Raw genomic sequence first — 12,158 nt, forward strand, 5'->3', positions numbered from 1 at the left:
TCCTCGAAGCAGCTGCACAACGAGCAGGCTGAGGACGCCGGCTCCCGGCGGCGGCGCAGGCCCGGGAAGGGGTGAGGGTCGCCAGTACTTACCGAGCCGCTCCCAAGATCCACGACGCAGGACACCCGGCTTCGATCTCACCAGCTCCTGCACTGCAACCGCAGCTACCGCCCCCCCCGCTGCCCTAGCCCCGCCCACGATCCGCCCACGCCCCGCCCCGGCCCCTCCCCCAAATCCCCCGCCTCGTGCGCGCCGGTCCAGACTTGTTTTCTCAGTCCGGGTCGGTGCTCCGCCCCCTGGAGCTGGGCCGCCGCAGCCCGGGGCTCCCGCAGGCCCCGCCCTCCACGGCCCCGCCCCCACTGGCCCCGCCCCACTGGCCCCGCCCCGCGCCGGGGTTTGAAGCTCCGTTCCCGCCATCTGCATCTTCCCCAAGCGGGCTGAGTCCTCCGGCCGGCCGACGTGCATCTCCTGAGGTAAACTTGTTAAAGACGTCTTTAGGCCGCGCCCCGTTCCGGGGGGCGTTCAGGGCGACCCTGCTCCCAGTGAGAGCTCCGACCAGGGGAAGCTAGGGCTGGCCCCCTCCCTCGGAGTCTCTGCTTCCTCTCAAACCGAGGCCTTTCTTCACTTCCGCTCAACTCTCCGTCCCCCAGCTAGCTACCTTACTGAATGCCGGATTGTTTGAGATCCTATTTCAGACCCTGACGCGGTGGAGCGTTTTGTTTTTGTTTTTTGTTTTGCATAATAGGGCAAAACAGGAGCGCCGCACTCGGCATCAGATTCCAGGGGCTCCGGATACCCTGACGACCAATTCATCCCACGAGAGCAGCAGCTTGTTTGCGAACGCGCCCTCCTGGTTGGATGTGAGGGACGGTAGTATAGGTAGGGTACCCAGGTGTCTACCATTTGTTGAGTGCACAAGGCAAAAAAAGTGCAAAAAAAAAAAAAATTCCGTGCTCTTGCATTTTCATAATACGTTCCTTATTTTATCCGGTTCCAACAGAGGCTTTAAAAAGGTTAAATGCTTTGCTCTCGCGAAGAGCAGAGGCACAGGTAGTTAAGTGCAGATTCCAGAAGCAAACTGATCTATCCTTTTCCCTCCCAGAGTGAGTGGTGGTCAGCCATTTCCTAGTGGGATAAACTAAGCAATAGGAAGCATTCAACCCGTGCGATGCTTCCATGCTTCCTGGAGGCTGTGGTTTACAAAGAAGGAACTAACTGAGAAATCCTGATCTTGTGGGCCCTCACCCCTCCCTGTGCTAAAGGTTCTTAACAAAATGATACTGTTAGATAAAACTTGGCCGCGATTTTCCGATCGAGTTATATTGACTTAGACCAGAGAAGCTTGTTAGAGCAGAACGCCTGGAGGTGATGCCTTTTGTCTGAGCCCTGTAATTTCTCTTACAGCGGTGACCCAGAGGGAGCAGAAGGGGTTCTGGGTCTCCCCAGAGAGGAAGAATTCAGGAAAAGCAAAGGGATGCTTTCTGGGTGGGAGGGCTTCTGAAGTAGCAGAGGGGCTCAGAGTGGCCATTGCCTTCCATCTGGTGAGAAAACTGAACTCGAAGTCTAGTAGATAATCGTTTTAGGGCCAGATTCTGCAGGGAAAAAGTTGTTATACATCCTAGATCCGGAGTGGTGGTGGCACTCAACTTTAATCTCAGCACATGGGAGGCAGAGACAGGCGGATCTCTGTGAGTTCGAGGCCAGCCTGGGCTACAGAGTGAGTTCCAGGAAAGGCACCAAAACTACACAGAGAAACCCTGTCTCGAAAAACCAAAAACCAAACCCAAAACAAAACAAAAATCCTAGAAAGTAAGCTTACATAGTAATATGTTGGTAAGTGAATTTTAATAGCATTCCTTAAGATGACGATTTCAGAGTGAATGCTTAAGTAGTTGGAGATATTGTAGAGAGGCATTATGGAGTGTACATACAAGAGGAGCTGGAGAAATGGCTGGTAGTTAAGAGCTCTTGCTGCTCTTCCAGAGGATCCAGTTCATGGCACCCAACTCGTGGCTGAAGCCACTTGTAACTCTAGCTCCAGGGGATCCAGCACCCTCTTCTGGCCTCCAAGAACACACACACACACAAAATGTACATTCACACAAATAGACTCATGTAAATAAAACTTAGAAAGAGCTTGTGAATGAGGTAATATTAAGAAAAGGTTAAGGAGCTAGGGGGATGGCTTAGTCAGTGAAGTTCTGGCTGTACAAACATGGAAACCTGAGTTGCGATCCCCAGCACCCATGTGAAATGCCAGGCATTGCGGGGAGGTAGAGACAGAGGGATTCCCTGGAGCTTACTGGCCATCCAGTCCAGCTCAATCGATGAGCTCCAGGTTTAGTGAAAGACCCCGTCTTAAGAAATAAGATGGAGAGTGATTGAGGAAGATACCCATCATCCTTTTGGCCTGCACATTCACGCACACATGTGGACCTATACACCTGTGCATACAAGCACACGAATGTGTACATACAGACAAAATAGTGTTCAGTATTTTTAAATAGAAGAACATCATAAGCACTGAAACTAGAATATCTCCAGTAAACACAATACCCATGGATCTAATCTCAAGGTAGAGGGAGAAGTTGGAGATGGAATGGGGGTTGATTGAGGTTTAGACAAGAAACGGGAGTCTGTATAGTGGCACACGCCTCTAACACCAGTACTTGGGTGGCTGAAGCAGGAGGATCTTCAGTGTGAGGCCAGCTTGGGCAACCATAGGAACAGCCCATCTCAGAAAAAGGAAAGGAAGAAGGAACCAGGAACACGGCTAACGGGAACTTCAGGTGTGCCTGTAACCTGCTTAGTCAGACTTCTCATGGCTATGGTAGTGTACCCGGCGGAATCACTTAGCGGAAGAAGCATTTACTTGTGCTTTAAAGCTGTCAGCCCATCTTGACTGGGACGGCGGCATGGTAGACCAGCAGATAACATCTCGGCAGCCAGAAAGCAGTATGTCCATCCATAAACTAGGCCCTGCTTCCTACTCTTCACCATCTCCCAGTCATACCATCATACCATGACTCCATCAAGGGATTCATGAATAGTAGGTTAGAGTCCACATGGTCTAACTGCCTTTGAAGGTGACTTCACAGACACCCCGAGAAGTATTCTTGACAAGTGTGGGCATATTGAAATCCAGTCCAGTTGACAGCATTGATCGGTGTGAGCGGATGGTGACTATACAGCACCCGTGTTGTGTCATACTACTTTCCACGCTACTCCCCCCACCCCACCCCCAGTCCAGTGGCTCTTGGGAGCCAGGCCATCCACAGTCCTCCACTGACAAGTCTGTAAACCCCAGGAAGTTGGTCAGCTTTCCACGTCTATCCCGCTTTCCCCTTCTCCCAGTAATTACCGTAAAATGACTAATCCTGTTTTCTAACTCCAACACTTCCAACTGTAGGATCGCAGCAAGCGGGGTTAAATACTGCTTTTGGTGCAGAAATGAACCACAGAGCTCTGTAAGCCTGTGATTTTAAACTGGTACAAGTGTTTTCCTTTGGAACTTGTGGTCCATTACCAAAAATAGTCTCTGAGTGGAAAGGAGCTTTGGCATTTAAAAATCGTGTCAAAGAACAATAGTACTCTTTCCACACCAGGAATTGAAAGCATTTCTAATATGGGGTCATGTTCCCCCAGAAGGCTGGGGTGGGAAATATGATAGCCCCAAACCAGAAGACCAGATGCTGCCTCGCACTCCATCTTCTCTGCTCTTGTCCTTCAGCACCCCCTGCTCGGATAGTTCAAGCCCCAGTTGTTCTCTGTTGCTTCAGCTGTCACACATTTCCAGCTGTGAGAACAATGCGGAGGGGGGGGGATAGTAGATGCTGAGCATTGCCTTCCCTGCTCTCCCCTCAGCCGTGGGTGGGTCTTCAACTGGTTTGGCATTATGACTCCAAGACCTTCGTGTGCAGCATATTCCCACAGTCGTACCGGGTTGTTTTATAGTGTGTGTGTGTGTGTGTGTGTGTGTGTGTGTGTGTGTGTGTGTGTGTATGTGTGTGTGATTTTAGTTTCACCAAATGTGGAGGTGTCTATGGCCGTTTTTAGTTACTTTTTTGAATCTATGATTCAGACAGCATTCTGTTTGTTGTTTGGGGGCAGGGATATAATAAATTGTACAGAAGAGAATCGAGTCAATTTTTTTTAAAAATATAGCAGAATTTTGTGTACATATGAAGAGAATTAAAGTAAACTGTGGAGGAATCTGTCTTCTCAATGTTTTTGTTTTTCTTTTCAGGGAATATGTCATTTGCTAATGAGATTCTCTCACTGCAAAGATTTCTGCTACAATCGAAGACAAAGGCATTGCCATAGGTAAATAATAATTTGCCCCTAAATGCTTTAGTATACTTTGTTATTTCACTTAGAAACTAATATAACTGTTTCCTGTGTGAGTAAATAATAGCATAGATGATATTGACGAAGAACCTCAATTTATCTAATTTTATGTAAAAACCAGCACAAAACTTACTGGTTTAAAAAAAAAAAAAACAACAAATTTTATTAAGTGGGTCTCTGGTTAAAGCTAGGCAGTTCTACATTCTGTCTTGAATTCACTTGGTTTTAATGTTTTGTGATCTGGAGTGTCCTAATTCATGTATCTGACTGGCTTTGGCTCAGACACCTTCTTCGTGTGGCCTTCATCCTCTAATGTGCAGTTACGGGGAAGAACGATAGTCCTCTTCCCCTTGCTAGATTTATGACGCTGCAGTCTCAGGATAGGACTCCAAGATAGCCAAGTCTGATACAGAGGCACCTGATCTTCCATTTGTCAGTGTGAACTTGGCCCAAGCAGGTCACACGGTCCAGCCCAGAGTCAGTGTGTGACTGAGCTTAGATGGCATCTCCTGCTGGGAAACATGAAGTGTATAGTGACATATGAACGTAGCTATGCTTAGAGCAGAATTGCCATCCTTCTGTTGCATTGGGAGAACAGAGGAGAAGAGAAAGCTAAGCGTCCATGATGGGAACTGTACACTGAGAAATGGTAATGCAAGAGCAGGGTCCAAGATAGTGAGCATCAGCTGAGCAATAGCTTGGCTGTGATGAAAGTCATAATGATACTGAAAGCGTTTACTTTATAATGGGCTTTATAATTCATAAGACATTTTCCTATGTCTTATCGCAGTTATTCTCAAGGTACAGCATAGAACGTTCAAGATTCTATTGATTCCAGTTTTGCAACTGATTAAACCCGGGTTTTATGGAGCTCCATTAATCTCTCCATGGTCATCAGACTAGTGGAGGGAAGAGCTAGGATCTAAGGATTTGTGATGGCCAGCCCCACTCCTGTTCTCTGGTGAGGCTTTGTGCAAAGAAGAGAATGTAAAGCAAAGGAGCACATACCTGTCAGGAAACCAGATCTGAGATGATGCCAGGCAGAATGCAGTCTATACAAAAATTAACATTTTTGTTTGTTTAGTAGTCATTGATAGAAAGGTTTCTGAGGTTGGATTTAGCCTCTCCCTGCTTCTGAACCAACGATGAGGAAATGGGAAGCAACGCTGAAGCAGATTGAGGAGCGAGCGTCTCACTACGAGAGGAAGCCGCTGTCCTCTGTGTATCGACCAAGATTGTCCAAGCCAGAAGAACCATCCTCCGTTTGGAAGCTATTTTATCGTCAGAATCAAGCTTTTAATTTTGTTAAAAGCTGTAAAGAGGTGCTTGCTTTATTTATTTATTTTTTTAAATTTCAAGTAACACTCAAGGTTTAAAAAAATTATTTGCTGTCATTTCAAATAAGATACTTTACTAAGATAACACAATAGTAATCTTGATGGCACACGACTTATAAAAATATCCCTTTGAGTCCACTAATTTCCTAATATATTTTAGTAATGAACAATAATGACGTTTCCCTTTAAGTTTTATTTTATCATGTGTGTGTCTTATCTGCACGTATGCATATGTACCATATCATGCAGTGTCCATGGAGTTTAGAAGAGGGGTCAGGTCCCCTGGAACTGGAGTTACAGATGGTTGTGAGGCACCATGTGGGTGCTGGGAACTGAACCTGGGTCCTCTGCAGAAGCAGCCAGTGCTCTGAACCACTGAGCCATCTCTTCGCCAAAGAATGGCATTTCTAGTCCCAATTATTTTTTAAAAATGTGGAATGTGCAGCAACATTGACATGGGATATGCTGGGAGGAAGGACGAGCATATTCCAAATACATCCCCTGCCCCCCAAGAGTTTTAATAGAGTCGAGCAATAGAGTCTTTGTATGATTTCTCATTTATGAAAATGAAAATAGGCTCAATAGCTACTTCTAGCTAGATGGACATAAATTCTTATGTATGCCTGTATTAGCAGAGACTCCTCATGCGGCAGCTATGAATCATCCTGCTATATCCAGGACTATAATAACTTTTTTTTTTGAGACAGGGTTTCTCTGTAGTTTTGCACCTTTCCTAGAACTCACTTTGTAGACCAGGCAGGCTGGCCTCGAACTCACAGAGATCCGCCTGCCTCTGCCTCCCGAGTGCTGGGATTAAAAGCGTGCGCCACCACCACCCGGACTATGATAACTTTAAAAAATTTAATCCTGTGTACATTTTTATAGGAAGGGAGAATTTATTAATATATTTTAGTTGAAATAGTTGATAATAATATGGAGGTTTTTGTAATTTTGTAAAATGAATCTAATTTCACACACTAAGAGGTGAAACTATCTTAGGTTGGATGGATAGTAAGGGAATTCAGAATGGGTTTTCTCCTTTTTTAAATTTATTTTTAATCCGGAAAGTCTGTCTATCTTACACATGTATCATGTCACCGATTTAAAATGGGGGCTGAAGAGATGGCTCAGTGGTTAAGAGTTACCATGGGATCCAATGCCCTCTTCTGGCCTCCAAGGGCTCCTTGCATGCATATGGTACACAGACATACATGCAGGCACTCATATGTACACATAAAATAAAAGTAGATAAATAAAAATCTTACATTGTATGAGTACTTGCATAAATATATGTGTACCACATACATGCAGTGCCCGAGGAGGACAGAAGAGGGCGTTAGACCTCCTAGGGCTGGAGGTACAGAAAGTTCGGAGCTGCCATGTGGGTGCCAGAAATTGCACCTGCATCCTCTGGAAAGAGCAGCCAGTGCTTTTAACCGTTGAGCCATATCTCCTGCTAAAAAATAAATAATTATTTTAAAAACATAATTTTTAGAGATGGCTCAGTGGCTTCAGTTCAGGGAATCCAGTGACCTCTTCTGACCTTTCTGGGTACCAGGCACACATATGGTATACATACATACATGCAGACCAAATACATACAGGAAATAAATAAATAAATCTAAAAGAAAAAAATTAATATATATATAGATTTGAGACAGCATGGGTGTGGTGACTGTCTTGTTTTTAATGTTAATTGTTGATATTCCAAATTTTGCTATCTTGAATGACAAAATTCTTTATGAACATTTATTAGTTACAGTTGAACTTAGATTTGCATGTTGTAAATTTTTCAAAATGATTTTAAATTTTCTCTAGAATGTCCACGTGTTTGCTTTGGAGTGCAAAGCAGGAGATGGACAGCGAATTTACCTTGTAACATCCTATACTCAGCTTTGGTTTTACTATAAGTCCCGGTAAGTAGCAGAGCAGCACATTAAGCTCAAGTTGGGTTTCCTTTTTTGTTGAAATTAATTCATGCTGAATTGATGTTCAGTTCTTGGCCACATGATTAGTTACTTGTCTTAGGGTTACTATCGATGTAACAGTGAAACAGCATGACCAAAAGCAAGTTGAGGAGGAAAGGGTTTATTTGGTTTATGCTTCCACACTACAGTTCATCATCGGAGGAAGTCAGCACAGGAACTCAAGCAGGGCAGGAACCTGGAGGCAGGAGCTGAGGCAGAGGCCATGGAGGGGTGCTGCTTACTGGCTTGCTCCCTATGGCTTGCTCAGCCTTGCTTTCTTATAGAACCCAAGACCACCAGCCCCAGAGTATCACCATCCACAGTGGGCTGGGCCCACCCTATCAATCATGAAAATGCCCTACAGGCTTGTCTGCTCACGACCCAATCATATGGAGGCATTTCTCAGTTGAGGCTCCTGCCTTTCAGATGACTGAGCTGTGTATCAAGGTGGCACAAAATTAGCCAGCACATTACTCTTCAGCCATTAGAATTGAGTTCTGAAGTTCCTTTTGAAAAAAAAGTGGTTGCAGTACTCACAGAAGCTAGTGATAGGTAATCATTGATTCCACCATATGTCGTATGGAGGTTCCACATTTGACATCATTTTTCAATAAGTTTTCTTCTTTTTTATTTATTTTTGTGTTTTTTGAGACAAGATCTCACTAGGTGGCTCTGGCTGGCCTAGAACTCGCTTTGTAGACCAGGTTGGCTTTGAACTCACAGAGGGAAGCAGACTGAATGCTGGGATTAAAGGTGTACAACACCATGCACACATAATCTTTTAAATTTTTTAAAATTTTATTTCTTTAGTTTGAGTGTGTGCGTGTGCATGTGTGTATGCATGCACACTTGTGTAGACACACCTGCCATGGCATACAGGTAGAGGTTAGAAGACAGCTTTGGGGCGTTGGTTTTTTATCTTCCACTATGTGGGTCCTAGGGACCAAACTCGGGGCATCAGGCTTGGTAGCAGGTACCTTGAACCACTGAGATACCTTGTCACCTGCAATATTCAGTTTGTCTCATAAGTTCTGGGAGGGGGGAATCATACACACACACACACACACACACACACACACACACATTTGTGTATTATAGATTGTATTGTCCAAGAAAATATCAAGCTCTACTGTTAATTATAAATGAGCACTGACCTTATTAATTATATAATTAAGGGATGCCTACTTTTAGGTCATTTCAAAGAGGGCAGGCAGGGCTGACACCAAAGACTGAAGTTCCTCACAGAATGCCCTGTTTACTCAGGAGGCTGTATTTTCCTCAGGAGACCTAAGATTGTGATATTGGGAAGTAGACAGATGGTGCAAAGTAAACTAGATATAGATATTCATCCATCCATCTAACAGACCTGTTACATTCACCTGTTTCTCAGACTTGAGTTAAAATACTTTCATTATACTGTTATTTAAGTAGCTTCAGTTGCAAAATTAGTTTTAGTTATGCTTGTATACATGGATGGATGTCAGTCAGGTGAATGAAGTTTTTGTTTGTTTGTTTGTTTGTTTGGTCCCCCGTCCCCATCCCCCCACTCTCCCCCACCCACCCCCAACCTCCACCCCCACCCCCAGAGCTGAGGACAGAACTCAGGGCCTTACGCTCTACCACTGAGCTAAATCCCTAACCCCAGTTTTGTGTTTGTTTGCTTGCTTGTTTTGTTTTTGTTTTTAGTATTTTTTGATAGGGTTTTTCTGAGTAGCCCTGGCTGTCCTGGTACTCACTCTGCAGACCAGACTGGCCTCAAACTCAGAGATCCACCTGCCCCTGCCTCCCGAGTGCTGGGACTTAAGGCGTGCACCACCACATCTAGACCACAGAGGTTCTCAATACAGTGTGACAGATGGTGTTTTATTGAAACCAAATCTCATCTTGGACTGTAAATGGAGTGCTGTCAGAATGTATGTACCCACAGGTACTATCTGCCATGTGATGATGTACTCCATCACTTTCCCTTTTTAAAATATTTTATTTTATTTCTGTTTCTGAGTATGTGTGAGTGCCGCATGTGTGCAGGTGCTGAGGAGGCCAGGAGAAGATGTCTGATCCCCTGGAGCTGGTGTTGCAGGTGGTTGTGAGGCACCTGACATGGGTTCTGGGAACTGAACTCGGGTCCTCTGGAAGAGCACTGTGCACTCTTCATCAGGGAAGCGTCTCTCCAGCCCCTGCTTTTCCTGTTTAAACTAACTACCGACCCTTTATTTGTATAGAGTGTCGTCTGAACTCGACGTATTTGTGTTTTGAATCAGCACCTGTTCTTATTTACCCGAATCAAAGACATTCCTCCCGTGCCTGCATAAATTGGATAATTATTGAAGTCTAGAGATTCAGATTTTTTTTTACTTCTTAAAAACTATTATTTTCAAAACATATATGGAGATAAGGTTTTAATAAAGATTTAAACATGGGAGCAGAGGAGAGACTTAGATGGGAAAAGGACAATTTACACATCTGAAAAAAAAGGTGGGTGAAGGTGTCTCAAGAGAGAATTTCCTTTTTAAAACATTGAACACTTAAAGGGGCTGGAGAGATGGCTCAGTGCTTAGGAGCACTGACTGCTCTTCCAGAGGACCCGGGTTCAATTCCGAGCATCTACATGGCTACATGGCAGCTCATAACTGTCTGTAACTCCAGTTCCAGGAAATCTGACATCCTCACACAGACATACATGCAGGAAAAACACTAATGCATGTGAAATAAAAATAAACAAAGTAAAACATTTAAAAGCATCTTCCTAATGAAAATATAGAATTTAAAAATTCCCACAGAAGATTCATGGACTCGTGTGTGTGTGTGTGTGTGTGTGTGTGTGTGTGTGTGTGTGTGTGCGTGCATGCTTGCATGTGTGGTTCTGGGATTCCAATTTGAGAAAGAACATTCTTTTCTTAAATCATGTTTGTTTCAAAATGACAGCAAAGACAAAAATGAAGAAGTTACGCCATATCAAGACATTGTGAATAAACAGCACTGTAAGATTGGCCTTATTTGCCAGTTAAATAATTTCCTGATTGCAATTGTTAACATCATTTTGTCAGAAACTCTTTAATACTGTGAGCCACAGACTTACTGTTAGCTTATTGTCTTTATCAGTTTATTAATTCATAGTTATACGTTCATAAAACATAACAATCACTGTTCTCGAGTACAGGATTAACTCCATGGTTTCAAAGGTGTAAGATATATGGGCTGGTGAGGTGGCTGAGTTAGTAAACTTGAGTTCAGTCCTTGGAACCCATGATGGCAGAAGAGAAATGACTTTTGTAAGTTGCCCTCTGGCTGTCACACCTCTGGTGCCCTCTCCCCCACCCCAGCAATAACAAGTTAAAAGATTTACAGTGTAAGATACAAATCTTGTAATCTTGGACTATTCAATTTAGAAAGACCCTCTTGCATTGCTACGAAGTTATTCCCGAGAATGCTGTGTGCAAGCTTTATTTTGATTTGGAATTTAACAAATTGGCCAATCCGGAAGCTGATGGGAAAAAGATGGTTGCGTTACTCATAGAGGTAAGTTCTCCTACACACTTCCATTAATCACCGCCTCTACTCTAGGTCACACGTAGGTTCCACAGTCCGCATACTTGTTTTTGTTTTTGTTTTTTTGCTATTCCTTTTGACAACACTTTCTGTGAGTAAATAATAAAACAAAATGAAAATTCAATTAATGCTTATATTTTAAAAAAAATATTACTATATCTAATTTTAAAAGCTAAAATAAATGACAGTGTGATAACTTTCTGTTTTGACCTACGTTTTAATTCTTCATCTTCCAGTGTACTTACCTGTAGCAAAAGCCAGGTAAAGCAAATTTCACTGTTAAAATTGGGCACTGATTTGAAATTCAGGGAAATTTTGACTAAAAGTAGTATCAGAAGTTTTTGAACTGGTGGGAATTTTGAAAATTGTATCTGCGCTTTTATGGATGAAAAAAATTAAGACTCAAAGAGACCAGAACATACTTGGACTCTACATATGGAAACTGGCCAAACCTAGACTACATATAGTTACGTCTGTTTTCATCTAAGAAAAGGGTGTAGTGCTAATCTTTATTTTTTTATTTAGCTGTATCAGTAAAAAGGAATTATATGGACTTATACATTGACATCTGTTTTTAAAAACTTAAGATTGTTTTGCATAAATTGTGTGAAAATTGCCATGACTGTTTGGCCTCAGAGTAAGTTTTAACATTTTTTTCTTTTGAATGTTAACCATATGATAATTTTATGGAAAGTAATTTTGTGACTTGAAAGTCTATCTCAATTCAAATGTTTTTGCTAAAGGAGGTCTACTAATTTCATCAGATCTTTGCATATTGGCTTTAAGTTAAATATGCAAACATTCTGACTTTGAAGCAGAATAAACACATGTAAAATCCTCCTTAATTCACCAAACAAAACATTGTTTTATAGCCACTGAACACTCAAAAGGAAACTTAAATGCATTGTTTCATTGTAGCTGGTGAAGTGTATGGGCTTTTGGTGGTAGTGGTTGGTTG

At 43.1% G+C, this 12,158-nt stretch overlaps 2 protein-coding genes across 3 annotated transcripts in view; one reads left to right on the plus strand and one right to left on the minus strand.

The window, feature by feature from the left end:
- Window positions 1-12,158, minus strand: part of Casp3 (caspase 3) — a 49,124-nt gene that overhangs the window by 23,001 nt on the left and 13,965 nt on the right. The window contains exon 1 of one of the 2 annotated variants that reach the window (XM_006970893.4): window positions 93-273. The exons of the other annotated variant lie outside the window; for it this stretch is intronic. The gene's annotated coding sequence lies outside the window, so the exon portion shown is untranslated. Of the gene's footprint in view, window positions 1-92; window positions 274-12,158 lie in introns of those variants that run through there. 2 annotated transcript variants of the gene reach the window in all.
- Primpol (primase and DNA directed polymerase) overlaps window positions 369-12,158 on the plus strand; it is a 35,864-nt gene continuing 24,074 nt past the window's right edge. The window contains 5 exon segments of the mRNA XM_042262444.2: window positions 369-473; window positions 4,247-4,323; window positions 5,435-5,669; window positions 7,503-7,600; window positions 11,041-11,170. Coding sequence (XP_042118378.2) covers window positions 5,493-5,669; window positions 7,503-7,600; window positions 11,041-11,170 — 405 coding nt within the window. The 5' untranslated portion in view covers window positions 369-473; window positions 4,247-4,323; window positions 5,435-5,492.

Source organism: Peromyscus maniculatus, chromosome 17 (assembly GCF_049852395.1).
Source record: "Peromyscus maniculatus bairdii isolate BWxNUB_F1_BW_parent chromosome 17, HU_Pman_BW_mat_3.1, whole genome shotgun sequence".
Lineage (NCBI taxonomy): Eukaryota > Metazoa > Chordata > Mammalia > Rodentia > Cricetidae > Peromyscus > Peromyscus maniculatus.